We start from the raw sequence: 19,700 nt of genomic DNA on the forward strand, positions 1-19,700 counted from the left end.
CACGCAGATCAACATGCAATACACAAAGGCAGTGGAGTGGTGTGTTGCACAAGACGTCAGACGGACATGTCTGAGTGTGTTTGATCTCTCTATCAGAGCTCAGACGCTCGCCCTGTGGCCTCTGACCCCCGGCGCAGTGTGAGGGACGTGCCAAAGGTCAGAGGTGATCTGAGTTTCCTGAACGCAGACACGGGTCTTAGCAACATCTCAGAGCGAGGGCTGGGGTTTCTCCAATCTTATTAACTAGTCACTCTTTCACCCTTTCTCTGTCTCAGATATTCACTCTTGCTGTCATTTTCACCCCACACCGTCTCTCCTATTAAGTCTTGAAAACATTTTAAGGACGTGTGTTTTGATAGAGTCCCCCCTCGCTTCCACCTTGTATTGTTTTTGCATGTCAGTATTATTTCAACAGGCTATCATCCTTCCACACGTTTACAAAGCCAGAGCTGTGCCCAATTCATGAGGAAGTCTAGACGTAGTACGGGGAATGTCTTTCACTCCAGCTTGACGAGTTTGGTGTTGGTATCAAATGAATCAAGGCCTCACACACACACACAAGGAACATTATAAGCAAGCAGGCGGAAGAGTTTGCCAGTCCAGCGGGTTATTTTAGTCTGTAAGGAGCCTGTCCATGTCACATGGTGGAGCTAATGGTTTCTATTTTCAAGATACAATGCTGCTTCAGTCTTTTGGTCTCATCAGAGGAAAGAGCGGGTAAGAGAGAGAGAGAGAGAGAGAGAGCAAGAAAGAGAGGGAGCTGCGAATGCAACATATGATAAGCACATGGCGATGTCGTAATTCTGAATTCATTAGCAAGACACACTGAAGGAATCAAACTGGGGAGAGGGAGGGAGAACAGAGAGCCCGAAAGGAAAGAGAGAGTAAGAAGAAGAGGAACAGAGGGAGGGAGAGAGGAGAGTAAGGGAAGTCCAAAAAAAGAAAGAGAGAGGGAGAGGGAGGGAGGGAAAGAGAGAGAGAGAGAGAGAGAGAGAGAGAGAGAGAGAGAGAGAGAGAGAGAGGGAGAAGGAGTGTGGAGTCAAAGAGCAGACACTACATGTGGCTGTGGTGGGAGTGATCTGGTTATGGAGGGGGACAAATTCTCAGGTAAGATAAACTCTCTGGAAACTCTCAGCTCATATGCTTCTATTCTGAGTGGAAAACAAAGTGTAGTTTAGGGTTCTTCAATCAGCGTTTTCACTGTGATCGGGTGTCTATTCTGTAAGAGCCTGCCTCTATTTTCCCCTCCATGGTATTTTCCACTCTCTCATTCTGCCCTGTTTGCTGACTGCATGTTTTCTTTGGGGTTTTGGAGCTGGAGCTCTGCAGGATTTGTGCAGCAGCTTGGCGGACCTGCTTTGGTGTATCTGTCTTTATCTGTCCCGTGCCTGTTATGTTTGCAGGCTTTTCTGTCTCTGTTTGTGCCCACTATCTCCACCCCCCTCTTCCCCATTGTTTCCAGTTAAATGTTTTTGTCTTTACAGGTTGTCGTTCAGTTGCCACCTCTTTTCCATTGCCGTCTCAGTCTGCCTGTCTTTGCATATTTTCATTTAAACGATCACAAGACATTTATTCCGGGAAAAAAAATAACGTTCTAAAGGGCTGATTCGTGGTGAAGTGACACAGAAACCGCACTTATTTCTTAGACATTTTTCTCCCTCTCTCTTTTTTCTCCATCTGTATTCTCTCATTCTTCTTTGGTGTGAAAACAGGAAAGAGCTCTGTTTGAACAGTACTACTCTTGTCCCTTGTGGCTCTGATCCCGAGTCGGCCATCAGTCAGTCCCTCCTTCAACAGGAGAGAGAAAGCCCTGCTTTAGTTTACTAGTAAGCTGAAATAAATATCCTTACTTTTTCCAAACTGCCCCTCTGATCTTGTTCTCCCTGTTGGATCCTGTAGACAAAATGCATATTGAATTGATAAGAGTTTGTCTGTGTGTGTGTGTGTGTGTTTCGGTGTGTTGTACATTATGCTAAAGTCATTAGTGAGGCAATGCTGTCTGCTTCTTAATGGTATTTTTACAAGCGTGTGTGTTGTTAAAAAGGTCATTGCCGTGAAAAAAAAATACCTTGAGTGGAAATGGCGAAGCAGCGCCTGCAGCAGCATGTGTGTGTTTGTGACCTAGCATAGCTTGTAGCACCTACAAGGTGTGTGAAATCTGGATGTAGGTGAGATCATTGACAAGTGTGTGATGGAGGAATCACCCTCCCTCCTTTCTCTCTCTCGTTGTGGCCCCTTGTCTCCAGGTGCTTCCTCCAGGGAGCTGTAACGGCCTCAGCAGGACATACTTTGTGTATGTTTCTGTTTCGAGTGAATGTTCACTGGACTAAAGCTGCATTTATACTTTCTAGTCTGTAGTGTGTTTGTATGTCAGTATGATGTTACGGGTGTGTGCACACAAATTAGTGCTATGATCGGGTCCAAAACATTAGGGCCGACCCTACATGAACCTGCACAATTTGCTTTTCTCCGCCTTTATACTTTTTCATCACACTCCCGGAGCATTTTCTCTGAACGTTGATTAATGACACCGATGGGTTTAGAGTGCAGTTACTTGAAAGCCCAGTGCGTCTCATACAGACGCTAAAGAGTGCCTTGTGCGTTGATATCAGACGCCAAGGGGCTCAACAAAGCGTTTGTTTTTGACGCCCTAAGAAATAGAACGGGCTGGATATTCAGAGTATGCACAACAGTAGGTTATTGATTACATCGCAAAGCATTCGGATGCGGAGATGTGTGCACTTGAGTTTGTGTACTGTATTTGAGCAAATGACCCCATGATTCTTATGTTTTGTCAGTTTAAATCAAATTTCTAACACTTTTTTTTAGGCTAGTTATACACTAGCTACACAGTCCACACAATATTCATGACAGTATACAGAGTCTGCATATTTACAATAAATAATAATAACAATAATAATTGTGGTAAAATAAAATCATCATCTTCTTGTGGTCTATTGGCTTCTACAGGCTCACATCACATGTTATAAAATTGTATTCAAAACAGAACAAAGAGAGCCCTACTCCCATGTTATATGGACATGTAGCATCATGGCAACAAATCAATTCAGTTCACTTCTTGCTAATTTTCCTCCCCCTCTGGTGTTGATGCTGATGTGCAAGGGTGCCTTTGTTTCCTGTGCTTTCTTCCCACAAGAAACAACAGTGGTGACGCTCCCAACGGAAACTGTCCATCCGCCTCACAGAGACTGAGAATGGAGCTTAAAGGGGATGACGTGTCCACATTTATTCCAGTTGCAGCTGGGTCATCTGACGATGTCTCATGAACGTCTGTGTGACACGGCTCACAGTCAGCTCGGACTCATGACTTATAGCAGCTTTAGCTGACCCATATGAGGCTTTAATGAATTCAGTGAAAGATGTCCGTCCCCTTGAATCTGGAGTCATATGAAATATACGCTTCCCCCACCAGGTGGAGGTGCTGAGTAGAGTTGATTTAAAATACTTTTGTATGTCTTCCTCTCTCTGTTGTGAACACTAACACAAGACAACACGTGCTGTTTTGGGTGAGCCTACCTGTTTTTTGAATATTACCCACTGAAGGTTAACAGGAAAGTTTCATTGAAGGAAATTGTGGCTATGTTGCTTCACTATTGGTGTTGCACTGAGCAGAACAATATGAGAGGTACAGCCGGAGCAACAAGGATGGCGACCATAATGCATGCTGGTTGATGTACTAAACAGTGTTATTAGATGAGAGAGAGATCTGAGATGAAGAACAGCTGCTCTCTTTATTTAACAAGCGCGAGGGAACATACACACACACACACACACACACACACACACACACACACACACACACACACACGTAGGCAGGTGGTCGATACACTCACACAAATACACTGGCCACTGCAAATAAAGCCACTGAGCAAAAGCAAATTGAGGGGGGTATGCCTGAGTGTGTGTGTGTGTGTGTGTGTGTGTGTGTGTGTGTGTGTGTGAGTGTGTGTGTGTGTGTGTGTGTGTGTGTGTGTGTGAGTGTGTGTGTGTGTGTGTGTGTGTGTGTGTGTGTGTGTGTGTGTGTGTGTGTGTGCGTGCAGTGCCATGTTTCCAACAGGTGCTGTATTTGATTAAAGTTAGCAGAGCCTAGCTGGGTACTGCTGTTTAACATTTGGTTAAGAACAGCTGCTGTCCCTACAGCTGTGCATATGCTTTAGAAGAAGCTACTTCTCCATGTGGGCTGTGGGGCCACGCGAGGGGTCTACATATGTGTGTGTGTGTGTGTGTGTGTGTGTGTGTGTGTGTGTGTGTGTGTGTCTAATATTGTGAAACTGTCTGACCTGCTGCCCCATGTACAGTATCTTTACTACATTTCCAATTCAGCAAATAATGCAGACAGAAGTTTGAATGTTTGAAAATGTTGAACATACTGCAGTCCTCACTGCAGCTGAGAGCACTGTACTGTACTGTACTGTACTGTACTGTACTGTACTGACAGCCAGGACTTTTTCTGGTTATGTTTACACTACCAGGGCCACTGATTCCATTAGTCATACTAACGCTGCTCTCTTTCTGTGTCTCTCTGTTGCTCTCTCAAATCTTCCGGCTTCCTAGTTTCCACTAGTTTCTCTGCCTTGGGAGGGAACTGGCTCACCTTTCCCCACCTTTCCCCTGCTCTCTTTCTTGTTTAGTCCATCTTTCCCTCCTCTCCCCCTCTCCGCTCTGAAGTCTTGAGCCAGGTAAAGCTGCTTGTTATGTAGGTTGCCATGTAAACAGAGCTGCAGTAACTAGCCAGTCGCGTCCAAAGTATACACACATGTACAAATGAACACACAGATTCAATGCACGCACTCACTAACGCTCAGCACGCACAGATTTTTACCTCTTCCAGATGGCTTATTTGATATAGCCTGACTCATGGGTAAGTTGTCTGCATCTAGGCCAACAAAGCTTTTGTTGTTTTAGGATGAGCTCTGCAGGATGCTGGGGTTTCCTCTGTAGCTGATACTGGTAATGTTTAAAATAACAATGACTGTCTCAACCTGACATGACCTGAAATGAGTCACAGATCATTATTTACACTGTGAAACTGGCATGTGCTGGTCATACTAGCATGTGCTGTAACACCTACCTTTAGCAGTACTAATGTTACTTAATTGTTTATTTTTTTCACAATAACCTACAGTTTTGCATAAAGATTTTTACATCAATCCAGTCTTTTAAACCTTTTATTTTTTTACTTGTCATCTATATAAAGGCTTTAATATTTTACAGACAGATTATTATTGACACTACTATTGACTAAGTTAAAGGGTTTTCCCCTTTTCCATCTGCCACTTAACTTTTAGTTACTTTTTACTTTTTAGATCTGCAGAGGTAGATGTGGTTACATTTTGGTGGTGAATCAGAATCTGGTATTTCAAGACGTTGTAAGAAGATGCATTTGATGCAGCTTCAGTTGGGAATAAAACAGTTCAGGTGAATTCTTGCACTGTCCAGTGAGTGTTTGGTCAACATTGAGATGTTTCTTGGAGCAACATCTCAGATTCCAGCAATCGCAGGAAGTCCGTCCACTGGCCCAGGCCGGACTGCAGGGGAGGGTGCAGACTGGCGGCGAGGCATGTGGACCTGTTGGTGTGGACCTGTTGGTGTGGACCTGTTGGTGGGCAGATCGGCCGCTGTTGCCCCAGCCTTACCCTAGCATTGCCCTAGCAACTGCCATGCCGGCTTGGCATCCGTTTATAGAAGTTATCCTCTCCTCCTCCCACTCTGCTCCTCTCATTTTTCAGCTCACATGAGGACAGGACCCACTTTAGAGTGGTGGTGGTCTGGGTTTCTTTAAACAGTAGGCGGCTGTCTCTGTCTTTCTTCATGTGTATCCTGCAGCGCAATGTAACACCATGCAGCTGCCTATTCAAATACAGTACAATACACTAAAGTACAGGAAGCCTAAGGCCCCAAAAGATTCCTTATCTGCGGACATTAGTAATTAACTAATATTAAAATCTGAATCCGAAAATCCTACAGATATGATAATGATATGTATGTTTACTTTTTCTCTGGCCTACTGCATTACTTCTATATACAGTTCATCCTCACTGGTGACAAAGAAGAATTTTTTTTTTGATAATGATAATCATGGCGCAGCTATCGGATTCCCTAGAAAGAAGAGTCGGTGTGGTGGAATTCACACCATAAGAAGCTAAAGACATGCATGACCATGTATAACCTTTCACAGTCTTGCAAACATTTAGGCCATTACATACCGCGTCCGAGGCTTATGTTCTGTTAATGGCAGATTAACTGTTTTCAGAGCAGTGCATTGCATACCGCACCACTACGACTGCTATGATGTGAGTGGAGTTCTTACAGATCAGGGCGAAAAACACTGTGTGACAGTTGTTACAGCAGATTGAATTAGCGCTGTCTGGGCTTGCTGGGGCTTGCAAGGATATGCAGTGGAAGGAAGTGTGCTTTTCTTCTATGCATGTGTGTGTGTGTGTGTGTGTGTGTGTGTGTGTGTGTGTGTGTGTGTGTGTGTGTGTGTGTGTTTTTTAGTGAATAAAGGGCAGATTCCATACATGTGTTGCTCACTGAAGTGTGCGCATGTTTACAAATCTGTCGTCTGTGTGTTCCCATGCATCTGAGCTTTAGTCTGAATGTGAGTGTGTGTCAGGGCGTGGAGGAATCTGACACACGTCTGTTGGGCAGGACTCACTGTGTGGGTGGAGGGTGTGTCGGGTGCAGGATTCTCTCCATGTCTATATCTTTATCTATTTCCAGATCACGTTGCTCTACGCTGGTGACACCGCTCCCACTAACACTGTTGCCCATAGCGACAGGCTTTATTTATAGGAGTAACACTGACCCCTGCTGGGGGAGGGGATGCAGTGTCAGATATTGTGGTGTTCATACCTCAAGGAAAGAAGTATGCTTAAATACTATAGATGACAATATCTGGATGAGCCAATTTTATGAGTAAGACTACCCACTATAAGTGTCCCAGCCAGCTACGTGAAAAGTTTTTAACCTGTCCTGGCTTTTAAAAATTCCAGGCACAGGTCCAGTTTTCATGTTTGCCAGAAATATTTTGTGACGATTAGAGAGTTTTCTCATACATATTGTGGGTTACATGCTTTGCATGGTTCAACTGCGGGGAAATGTGGTGTAAGATTAAGATCAGATTGCAGGTTTTGGTACAGTAAAGCCTCATATTTGTTTTTAAATATGTGCGTTAGTGTGTGTTTGTGGACTCGCGCACATCTGTGTTTATGATTGGTAAACATGCCTAAATCAACAGAAAACGCAAACCTCTATTCCAATGTAAGCAACAAATTGGCAGTAAGCTTGCCGGACATGCAAGATTTAAGTCCTTAACGCTTTATGATAAATCACACATGGGACCATGTTTTTTTTTGTCGCTTTACAGCCGAAAAAGATTTATTACAGCTCAAATCCAGATTATTTTGCATTATCTCTCTACTTTCTCATCTCTCTCTCTTTAAATGCATTTGTCATTTCACGTATTTTCTCATTTTTCACTGAGTTGTTGCTATCTCTCAGAGCTGCACTCATTTTGGAAGCAGTGTTTGAGAAGAGAGTTGTGAGCAAGTACAGAGTCTCCTAACACACACACACACACACACACACACACACACACACACACACACACACCACTACTGCTACTACTACTGTTAATTCTTACTGTCTGCTCACTACATTTTGACGAAGAGACCAGCAGCGTTGGTTTATCGCTCATGGCCTGTGACTGGTAAAGGTTGAATAAGCTTTTGTTGCCTCGGGGCAAATTTCCGCTGTCTGTCGGACGGCTGGGTAACTCCAGCTTACATAGAGGGGGAGAATAGAAGTGACTTTACACCAACGGTTACTGTGACACAGCAGTTTCTATGTGCATCATCATCTTAACCAAGACAAGTTAATCTTAACATCCGCCCCCCACACACACACACACACACACACACACACACACACACACACACATACACAGACACAGAGCCTCATTCACATGGTCATTAAGTCATTAGGCTACTTATTTATTGATGTCTGCTTCCAGAGCGACTGAGCATGTCAGGCGATCTTCTAACCGCCTGTGTGAGTGTGTCCTGACCATATTAGTACATAGTATGATTCTGTCTCCACTCTGGATTTATTATCTATCTACCGTAACTTTTCACTCCATCCACGTAAAGATACGTTTGGATGGAGACTTTTTTCTATGTGACTTTACGTAAGTGTGCTGATGTATGTGCTTATAGGATGTAAATGTTGGCATAATGGACAGAGTAAGGCTTTTAAAAGAAACTCAGTTATCCATGTGTTTCATCAGTTGCCCCGAGTGTGTTAGTCATGTGATCGAGCCTACAGGAAGTGCGATTGAATGTTGCATGTTTATACGTTGACCAGCCCAGTCAAAAATGAGAGCTTTCACAGAAAGGAACCAGTCTGAGAGGACGGCTGCAGAAGGGGAGGGAGGTATGGAGGGAAGGAGAAAAGGGGGGAGGGAAGACAGAGAGCTAGAGAGAGAAGGACAGAGAGAGAGGGAGGGTGGGGGGTTGTCATCGCTCGCTCATTCCAAGCTCTGGAAGTTGAGAAGGAGGAGAAGAGAAAAATAAGTTGCTGCTTTAAGAAAGAGAGGAGAGATAGAGAGAGGGTTTGGATCAGTGAGCTGCTCAACTTTGTTTTTTCCCCCTCCCCTCCTCTCTCTTTCATGGGCTCCTAATTTGGGATTTGTTTAAAAGCGGGACTGCGCCTCAAGAAGACTTTTCCTTGCTGGGGAAAGGGAACCCTGCTCCCTCTCTCTCGCATTATACAAACCCGCACATACTCACTTGCTCCCCAAAATGTCTGATTCCACTGTCAACGCTCACTTGGAAGGGATCATATCAGACTTTGAAGGTTAGTTTCTGTCTGTCTTGAGCTCTGCTGCTCCGCCACTTTTCTTCTTCTTGCCCCTCCGTGGAGCGAGGCACTCTTTAACCCTGCCATGAGGACACTATAGATGGTTTCCACATGTGTGATTGGCACTGAGCGGATCTGGAAAAAAACAGCGAGCGTGAAAGTCTCGTTGACGTCTAGTGGTGAGCTGTGGTGTTGTTGAAAGGGAAATCATGCTAAAAGTGTTGTTTTTTACGTCTCCTTCACTGTTGTGATGCATGTTTGTTGTGGGTGTTGTGGGTGTGGTGTGTGTCTATCTGAGATGTGTCAAAGAGAGAAACGGTGCATTCAGGAAAAAGATGTGCAACTGATATAGCCTCTCTTAAAGAGCGACCTGCATGACAGGGAAGCCATACGCTGAGCTCCCAGGAGACGGCAACTGACCATACGGCTGTGAGGGGAACACCTGGCACACCTCCCCCCCTCTCTTCCCTCTTCTCTTCTTCCTTTTCATCTCTCAGCCCCTGGCCCACAGATTCCCGCTGTCATCCCTCTCCTCCCACTCGTCCTCCTCCTTCACTTCTTCGTCCAACGGCTGTGCTTCCTCTTTCCTATCTCAGCGGCTCGTCCATCCTCAGCCCCTCTCCCCTGGGCCTGGGCTGCTGTTGGATGCGAGGAGGGTGGGTGTGGGGGTTGTTTGACAGGCCGACCCCCCCCCCCCCCCCCTCCAACCTGTCTGTCTATCTGACTATCTGTCTCCTGTCTCTCACAAACACATAGCCATTAGGAACGCATCCGCACTTGTCCGGAGCTGCTCCTCTGTCAACACCAGTTTGCTTGTGGTATGTATTGTGAATCTCTCTGCCTCCCTTTAGGTCTTTAAACCACCGGCTTACACAGTGCAACAGAGCAGAAAGATAAGTGGCGTTCAGAAAAGAGGGGCATCAGGAGCGAGAAAGTGGGCTTCATCCATGTGGCTGCAAGTCATGCTTTTAGACAGCCCCCGCTCATGTGTAACACCAACATAATGGCTCACTGTTGTGATTGTCAATGGTGTGTGTTGCCCGTGGTTGGGCTGAGTGGGTGGTAATACCTTTGTGTCACCACCATGCACCATGATGTATGGACCTGTGTGGCTCGGTGAGGACGGCATGGGACAGATGCAGCGGAGCGTGAGTCCTCAGCGAGTTGATAAGCATCAGGGTCAGAAAGTGAAGTTCTCGCCTTACAGTAAAATATTAGCTTCGTTATGGGCTTTTTTTTTTTTTATTTTAACACATTCTTAAATCAAAAAATCTGCTATTATGAGATTAGACACTATAAAATAGTTCATTAAACTACTTTTGAAAAGATGGCTCTATTCAACTTTGCTCATATGAGGCAATCTGCAAAAAGCATATTATGAATATATTCACTCATATTAAAATGGTTACTATTATGATGCCGCACTGGCCTTTTCACTGAGTCCATATCAGAATCAAGTAAATGTCACTCAGAGACATCCTCCAAAAAGACTTTGTTTGTACCTTTAGTCAACTAGCGTTCTAATTTTAAGGCGAGGCTTTGCAACTATTGAAAGGAGAAACAGGGAGGTTGCTGCTACTGCCTTACTTGGTCTGGTATGACAAGTAGCTTATGGTGGCTACTGTAAGCAAACTTTTGATAGATAATATGCTGACTATAGCCTCGCTGCTCACAGTCATCTTACTCACATTTTGATGAGTGAAAAGTTGTGCATGCAATACATTCACATCATATGCTTGTTATTATTAGAGCTCTTGAAAAAGCAAAAAGAATGTGACACTTGTGCAACGCTACTGTAAACTATTCAGTTGATTTGTGAATGAAGACAGGAAGTTTAGTCGTGTAACAGTGTGTCTATTTGCTATCTGATTGTGATTCAGTCTATCATGCGCTTAGCTGATGACGCCAGTGAGAGGCTGAAACAGACAGAGGACAGGATTTTGTTGCCCATGAGGCTGATGACCTCAGCTGTGACTTCAACCTCACAGACTGACTCAGATCATTGACCAGGCCACTGGGTCTTCCGCTCAGCAGAATGAACACACACACATTCATACGGTGTCATTTTTACAGCTCCTTGAAAGAGGCCTGTTGTCTTGCAAATAGCCTCTTGTGTTTCCCTCTCAAGTTAATCATAGTGAAACGTTAAGCTAGGTTAACTATCCCATTAAACAGATACGAACCAGATATTTAGCTTGCATTAATTCAATTTCGAGCAATGGAACCCAAACACTGCCACTGCTGCCAGTCTCTTTACTTTTCTTTCTTTTCCTGCCTTCCTCTCTGTCTCTCTACGCTGCATGTTAGAGGCATTCACTGGTCCAGTGAAAGGAAATTCCACAGGAGTTGATTTCTGTGGTTGGTGAAAATGTCGGGGTTAGAAGTGGAGGAGTGGATCTGAGCACAGTGCATTTATCATTTACAAAGAGGCCACATGAAACGTTTAACCCTGAAACATTAAAAAGAAACTTGTCATTCCAGGTTGCCGCTTTCACTAACTGCTCCTGAATCATATACAGGACAATTTTAACAATCTCTTCTCAATTAGAGGACCCACTTTGTTTTAGTACAATAATCTTTTATGGTTGACGGAGACAGATTTGACTGAGGATCATAGTCAAAAGCCTTTCAAAATGAGAACTGCCACTTAGCTGTGGTTTCTGATTTTTTTTCAGGAACTCCGTTAAGTTAGTTGGTGCACCGTTACCCATAATACACTGAAACTGTGCTATTAACAAGCTTTGGTATAAATATGCCAAAGAACAGACCATTAACTGTGAAAGTTTGAGGTCAGTCTTGTGACAAAACGCCACGAGGAGCCTCATAGACATAGCTTGTGCGTTAGAGGGAGGAAGTGTCTCCTGACACAGGCTGATGATAGCCGTCCTCAGGAGTCTCCATCCTTATCAGCATTATCAGGACGCTCTATACTCACCAGCTCGGACAGGTTTCCTGCTCATGACGCCAACAGCATCAGAGCTGCTGGGGAGCACCAAGGGTCACTCTGAGGTAGACTGAACACTGCAGGTCTTTGTTGGGATTCAAAGCTTGTCCTTGCTGTTTTTCTCACTGTTGGACACGCAGACTGATATCTGCACTGATGCCAACCCCAGGCAAGACCCCAGAGTTAACAACAGGCTCCATGCTACAGCTAAAAACAAATAGCCCGAGTTGAAAGGTTTTCTTTTGTACATTGAGTAGAACGTTGTTGTTTTTTCTGCAGGGAATGGAAAGTAAATTCTAAAAAAAGTAAAAGTATGTTTGACAACTGTGGCAGACACTTACAGGAAATAAAATTGGGCTTTAAGATTATATTTAAGGGCCAAATACCCTAATTCCAGTGGTCCAAAGCACAATTTGACCTTTTTTAGGCTACTGTGGTAAACTACAGAACTTTTTTACAGAGAGCGTGCAGCTCTTCATCTAACAGCTTATTGTCCTCAAGTGTTGCTTCTTTTTCCATTCCCCACAAATCTTGTCACGGTCGGCAGTACCCTCGCTGACGAACTCATTACGCTTCCCCCGCGACCGCTTCACAAGTTAAAGTCATCCTATGTTTTGCCAGTTAAATGCTTTTAATGTGAAGCAGCAGCAGTAGGAAATGTTGCATTTGCATTAGCAGTAAATGAATAGAGCTCTGACATGGTTGTGGGCGAGTGAACAAACTGTGAGGCTTGTAACGAAATACAATGTATTTCAGTAACGCTGTATTACATGCATGTTAAGGCAATTTAAAGCTAGCTGAAAGTTTAACAATGAAATCTGTAGAGTTGCAAGTTATGACTTCGAGCCTATTGCTAAAAAACGATCATGAAATAGTATCAAAACAGGGTCTGATTTTGCACAGTATACCAGAGTATTATATGTTGTATGATGCTGCTCGTGATAGTACAGTTAGTTTAGTTAGCAGTTTGACATAATTCACTCAGTTTCCCCCCCACTGAAGACAAGAGACAGCTCATCTGTCATGCTCAGAGAGGCCTAGAGAATGTCCATGTGGTGCTCATCCAGTACATGCTACACTGGAGAACAGTATCATCATGTGTTTTTCTGGCAGTTTAATGTGTGTTAGTTGAAAAACATTATGCTTGGCTGCAATCAATGTCTTCTTTATTTGGCACTTCAGTCCGCAAGCAAGTTTACAGTATATGGCTGAGAATGTGAGCCCAAGATTAATGAGGTTTCAATTCTAGGTTGAATGAGAGGTAAAGAGAGGTAGGGAGAGCTGAGAGAGAGAGAGAGAGAGAGAGAGAGAGAGAGAGAGAGAGACAGAGAGAGGTCTAATGTTGACATTTGGTTCACATTGGTGCTCATTAGTATTATCTCAGCTTGGTTGGAATGGCTGCGATCACTGCTATCGCCTCAGAGCAACAGCAGCATACAGCAGCTTGGAGACATCAAATGGTTTTATCCTCGATAACGAACACACATTTGTACATTTTTTTTTTTTTAAAGGCAACTAACAGAGAGAGAGATATTGATTTGTGACCTCCCCATCTACCTTCATTCAAGCACACTAAGATCTCAGGATGCAGTGCGCTATGACGTCAACAGAGGCAGAGAGTTTGGCTTCAACCAGGGTCGACCTGGCTGTGTTTGCTTTACTCTACAGCTGTGTTTAAACACACACACACACACACACACACACACACACACACACACACACATATACAGAGATAGAGATAGCGAGAGAGAGAGAGAGAGAGAGAGAGAGAGAGAGAGAGAGAGAGAGAGAGAGAGAGAGATGGAAACAACTGACAGGGCCTCTGTCTCCACTGTGTCTGTGAGGGCTTCACTGTGTCGGGCTCCTCTGTCACCACAGAGCAGGCACACACACACAGCACACAGTTTGCACAATTCCAGGCAAAGAGGTCATTATATCCCAATCACAGTCTAACACAAATGTAAGTGGTCTGTGGCACTTTGAATATGCTTTTGCATATTGTATGGACTTTCACTGCTCAAGCGTTTGCCCTTTAAAAGCTGAGCATCACCCATCATGAACAGTGCATGTAATGTTCATTAAAGGCCGGAGGGAGAAATGGCTTCGGTAAATTAGATGCACCATTTGTGGTTCATTTCCTGTCTTTATTGGCAACACATTCTTATCCATGTCATAGGCCTTTACCACAGCATCCAGTGAATTTTTCATATCATTTCATTGTGACTGTCTTCTACTTAAAGAAGAACATAACACAAAGACAAGGACAAGTCTGTCTTCTGGGTAAATTTCAAAGCCAGTTTTCTCAAATTAAATTACATTATTTCATGTGAGCAACACAAAGAGCTTTGTTTCAGAGAAGGATGAAACCATCTGTGATGGTGGATAAGTAAACTATACAATGAGAGTTTGAATCTAAGTAACACATTTTTTTGTCATCGCCTCTCTTTCTATTTTTTTCCCTGTCACTCAGTGGTGTAATAAAGAAGTGCCAAAATTGCCACATACAGTTAACACACAGGAATTTATTTTTACGGTATTCTGTATTCGAGAGGACTTACTGAGGCAAATCAACTAAAGACATTTGAGGACACATTACACCAGGGCCTATACAAAAGGCCAAAGTGCAGTAAATGTTATTGATTACTCAGTCGGCTGTGAAAGCCAAGTGTTTCAAATTTGCACCCAGTGGATGTTTTCCGCCATCAGCTGCCTGCTTCTCAGCAGACCCTCCGGTATCAGACACAGAAACCTGCTAAAACATACAAAGGATGGGAAAACAGTAAGTTCCTGGAGGAGGGCCTTCTCCCATGCTGGTGCTTGGCCCGTCAGCCTTGAAGCAGGCTAGACGCCTGCACTGGCTCCGGTGTTTATCTGGGACAGAGGCTGTGTTGCTCCAGGGTTTGTAGCTGCTCCGTACTCCGGGCGGAGCTGAGGTGAGCCTGGAGTCAACCTCACATCTGACATGGAGCTCACTGTTGCCAGAGAAGAAAGCTTTAATCAAACATCGATAACAACTAAAACTAAAGGCTGCTGGTGGAATATTGGCACTTTAAATTGATGTGGAGGGAGAGGGCTGGTTAGTGTGAGAATGGTTTTGATACAATGTTTGGTGTGATTTGTCAGACACTTACTATAAAAGAAATGTGTTGGTGCTACCCCTTCAAAAGTATTTTAAAATTCAGTTTTAAATGTTTAAAAAAAAAAATTAACAGCAGCATATCAAACATCACATGTAATGTTACTGTGAGCTAATCACACACAAAGCCCAAAACAGAATATGCTTTTTTTTTTGTTTTATACCATTCCATCAAAAACAGAAGTCCTCCTCTTAAAACAGTACATTTTTGGCCTCATATATTCATGTGTTTGTTATAAAGTAGTTTAAATATTAACCAAACAAATACGCTGTCTCAAAAACACGGTACATGTTGATACAACACCGTAACAAAAGTTCACCATAATATCTTGGTCTGTTATAAATTATGTTTGTTCCCCCCGTGAATGAAATAAAGTTATGTGGCTCAGCGGTTACGCGATCATTACATTAGAACGCTCGCGAGGCGTGGTCAGTTCGTTAGTCGTCATGTCTTCAGGTGTGCGCGGTGTCTGCGTAACGTTACATATCAAGAAAAGATGTCCGTGTCATTTCCTAAACCTCAGTCACGAGGAAAGACCTTCTTTTCGGTCAGTGCTATATGTGTGTTTGTACCTGAAGCTATTACTGAAACTAGATTATTAGAGGAATATTCTTCTCCCGAGTGAATTAGATATTACAAACGCCATGCTGTCGAGCTATGTGAAGCGTGTCAAAACCGGTAAGATTAGCATATTCAATTGGAGTTTATTTTGGGCGATTTATTGGCTACAACAATGTGTAAAGCCTTGCCACCATATATCCATCGTGCTCGTTGTGGTAAAGTTCGTTTGTAGGTCGGTGTTTGAGCTCGGCCTGTCACTTTTCACGTGCTCATAGCGCGTTATTGCTACCGTTTGTGGTGCACACTGCTTGTCATCTTCAGTTGCATTGTATGTTATTTGTTTGCTCCCAGACAACAAATAAGTCAACATATTGTTTTTTGGGCTTTTGTTAAATCCTGCAGATGTTAGTATTCTCTTCCTTCTCTGATTAAAATCAAAGCACATCTGGTTCTGCTTCTGGTTTGAGTTGCTGCACCTGTCAGTACAAGGTCACGCAAATTATCACTACTTTAGGCCCTAGTGTTTTTGTTTTGTTTTGCATAATAATCATAAGATGCATTGATAATGACTACAGTAAAATATCATACAGATCTCAAGCCATTATCTGAATGGTCTAAGTGGTTCCTTCTGTTTCTTGTCTAACCACGAACATTATTATTATTAAATGCTCTGTGTTCTGTGTTTTTCCAGCGCTGAAGCGGTCGTTTGAGGTGGAGGAGACGGATTCATCCGCACACTCTTCGCCCCTGACTCGTCGGAACACCAACCCCCTCCGCTCATCCACCTCCTCCACATCCAGTCAGCGGAGCTACGACCTGAGCTCCCGCAACTCCGACTACTCCTCTACCAGATCCTCCCCCTCCGAGTCCTCCAACCCACGCTCCCCTAAGACCGGCATGAGGCGCATTGAGTTACCAGGGGGTCGTAACCCTGACACGGCCTCGTCCCGCCGCACAGAGATGTCCATTGAGGTTTCCTCTAAGCAGATTGACAACTCACCCAGCGCCGGCATCGCCCGCTTTGGTCTCAAGCGCCCTGAGGTCAGTTTGAGCAGTCGGAGTACTCCACTGGACAGCTCCTCCAACTCCACCTCTAGCTCCATAAGCAAGCGGGCAGAGCTCGGCATGACGCGGCCCCACGAGCCCCCCGCCCCTCCCAAGAGGGTGGACGCCCAGCTGTCTTCGGCCCCGATCTCGAGGATCCCCGAACCCCCTCAGAGAAGAGCAGAGCCCCCGTCCCCGATCATCAGCCCGGTCGAGGGGGCCTCGAGGAGGCCGGAGATGCCCGTCTTCAGGCAGCCGGACGGTTTGGTGCCAAGCAGTGCAGCAGTGGAGAACAACCACCACCACCACCCGCCTCCTGCACCTAGTGCTCCCCTGCCTTCCCTGACTGAGCCGAGGGTGGAGAGGATGCAGTCCCCGGTCGCAGAGACACCCACAGCCCGACCAACAGACAGTGAGTACCTGCTCAGTTCAGCATGTTTTCTAAACTCACTCTTGTGTGTGAAATAGCTGCCAAGGATTCGCTATATTTGTTGAAGTGATCTGCTCAAGGATGCATCTAGCCTGTTTACCCATACCATCCATACATTAAGGGGGATTTCACACCTGTAGGTCGGTTCATTTGGTCGGGACCAAGAGAAAGGAAATTGTACATCTGGTAATGAAACGCGAGAAGTTAACATGACATTATACAGAATGACGGGTAACTTGATGGGACTTTGGTGATTTTTTTTTTTTTTTTTTGGTGATTGTCATCCTGCATCAACTGGACATCATCAGGACCTATGTGGGGAAATCAAATTCCATTCAAGTCAGTGTCACAGTGACTGATTATAAGCATTATTTGTATTTTTAGACTGCAAATCGGCTGCAGGTTATGATGACTAACGGGTAGAGACAGGACTGTACAAAAGCGGCTTTGCACGCTTCCAGATGTGAATGTCGGTATGAGGCGCATTGCTGTGGGATCGCTGTCACACACTTTTTAATGGACTAAATGAATAATCCTGCCATTGGCAGCCTATTTCATCCGGTATTGTCCTCCCCTTCTGTTATTTCCACTATCTATTTTGCAGAGGCGTCGTAACTCCATCCTGTGCTCAGATTATGATTGGTTTAAAGAAATACAAACAAGCAGGAGCATTTTTTCCCCTATAACAGACTGATAATGTGTGGAGCCAGACCTTTTGTTCAGCACTGACACAGTGCTGCGGTGATGGGTCTGGCTATGCAAGACTAGTCTAGACTAACTGCGAATGTAGGTCAGGCAGGGTGATGATGAGAATCCCAGGGCTTTAAGAAATATCAGGCCAGCCACTGAATCGCCCAGCTCACTTGAAGCCACTGGTGTGTGTGTGTGTGTGTGTGTGTGTGTGTGTGTGTGTGTGTGTGTGTGTGTGTGTGTGTGTGTGTGTGTGTGTGTGTGTGTGTGTGTGTGTGTGTGTGTGTGTGTGTGTGTGTGTGTGTGTGTGTGTGTGTGTGTGTGTGTGTGTGTGTGTGTGTGTGTCACCAGTGATGCAGCAAGTTGGTTAGCTACTGATCTTTTGTGTTTCATTTATTTTGTCTGTTCATTGTTTGCTTGACTTTTGTAGCATAAGAAGTTCTACCTCACTACTATACTTATTTTTTTTTTTTACATTTTGTAAATCAACACAAAATCTATCCAAAATCGAAGCACTGCTGAGAGGGCACTATTGATGAAATCTAAGATTTAAGTTCACCCCATGACCTTTCTTTTAGCGCCACCCTCAGGACAAACTCTGTATTTTTTTTTTTTAAATCTGAATTACTGGCAAAGTTCTGTGAATACCTAAATTGCCAGTATGTTTATTTAATCTGTGTAATATATTGCAGGCCTCTAAGCTTTTAGTCTTTTTTTTATTTTTGGTTTAGTAGAACTGCAGGTGCACGGATTATGGAGCATAGGTTATGTTACAGTTTCAGCGGCATGCGTTTCTCTTTTCATTGTGTTGATTCACAAGGAGGCTGTAATAGCTTGAGTTTAGTTTGTGTTACGCTGGCAAAACGTGTGTTTATTTGTGATGCTTTGTGTGCGGTGGCTTCTGAATCTCCACTTCTCTTGCGGGTTGTTTGTGCCGTTTCCTTCCCGTTTCCTTCCTCAACTATTAGCGTGTGTGTGTGTGTGTGTGTGTGTGTGTGTGTGTGTGTGTGTGTGTGTGTGTGTGTGTGTGTGTGTGTGTGTGTGTGTGTGTGTGTGTGTGTGTGTGTGTGTGTGTGTGTGTGTGTGTGTGTGTGTGTGTGTGTGTGTGTGTGTGGGCGCGGCTGGGAGGTGATGCATTCCAAATGTGGAGGTCATAAAACATTCAACATAAAAATAGAAAGCCTCCAATTTCCACTTTTTATGCTGTCTGTTTCTCTCTCTTCCTCTCTCCATCCACTGCACTTCCTTTGCAGACAGCAAGGGATTACATTTATTTCTGCCTTTTGGCTGAGGCAATTTCTTTCACATAGTTTCTTAGGTATTGGTGAATCAGTCAGCAAATATGCATGCGAAATATCTGAAATGTGGCCTTGTGTCAGTAGAAGGGGAAAATAAGCAAGGAAAAGCGAGAGGATTAAGTCTCAACTTCAGCCACATTTGGCTCAGATTACCACCTTTCTGCTCAGTCGTACATGTGGAAAGAGGGAGGCGCTGCTTGAAAGAAGCTTGGGAAAGAAACAATGAGCAGATAGGAGGGAGAAAGAGAGGAGGTTCAGTGGCCAGAAGGGGAGAGGAAGACAAATGGAGAAAGACTTAAAAGTGCAAGAGAGAGTGTGATTTCCTGTAAAGTCTGTCTGCTGGAGGAAAACAAAATTAGAGAAGCCCACTTTAACCTCCAGTCATTTGGGAGTAAAACTAAGCTGACAGACCACACCGCTTTGACGACTTGTCCAAAACTACAATTTACTTTCCATTTCCTCAACAAGTACACACAGTACGGATTCAGGCGAATTCTTTTTTCAAAGTTTTTTTTTTTTTTTCTTTTTTTTTTTTTTCACAATGATATTTTTTAGAAGGGGAAACTGAGTGTCTTCAGTCTATTTCTCTGTTGTTTACTTTTACTGCTAGTATCAGCACAGTGTCCGGTGGGACGCTGGCGGTGTGTTTTTTATGTGTCCCATTTGGCCAATTAGACTGTTGCTTGAGGGCTCATGCGATGTTTCAGATCTACCTG

At 44.2% G+C, this 19,700-nt stretch overlaps 1 protein-coding gene across 3 annotated transcripts in view; it reads left to right on the forward strand.

Moving 5' to 3' along the window:
• Positions 1–19,700, forward strand: part of septin9a (septin 9a) — a 76,986-nt gene that overhangs the window by 13,337 nt on the left and 43,949 nt on the right. The window contains exons 1-2 of one of the 3 annotated variants that reach the window (XM_068718649.1): positions 631–1,107; positions 16,214–16,978. In XM_068718649.1, coding sequence (XP_068574750.1) covers positions 1,086–1,107; positions 16,214–16,978 — 787 coding nt within the window. In that variant the 5' untranslated portion in view covers positions 631–1,085. Of the gene's footprint in view, positions 1–630; positions 1,108–8,546; positions 8,878–16,213; positions 16,979–19,700 lie in introns of those variants that run through there. The other 2 variants (XM_068718648.1, XM_068718647.1) reach the window with 2 other exon arrangements.

This window comes from Cebidichthys violaceus, unplaced genomic scaffold, assembly GCF_023349555.1.
Source record: "Cebidichthys violaceus isolate CVI_PGR_0920_01 unplaced genomic scaffold, fCebVio1.0.p SCAF_23, whole genome shotgun sequence".
Taxonomy (NCBI): domain Eukaryota; kingdom Metazoa; phylum Chordata; class Actinopteri; order Perciformes; family Stichaeidae; genus Cebidichthys; species Cebidichthys violaceus.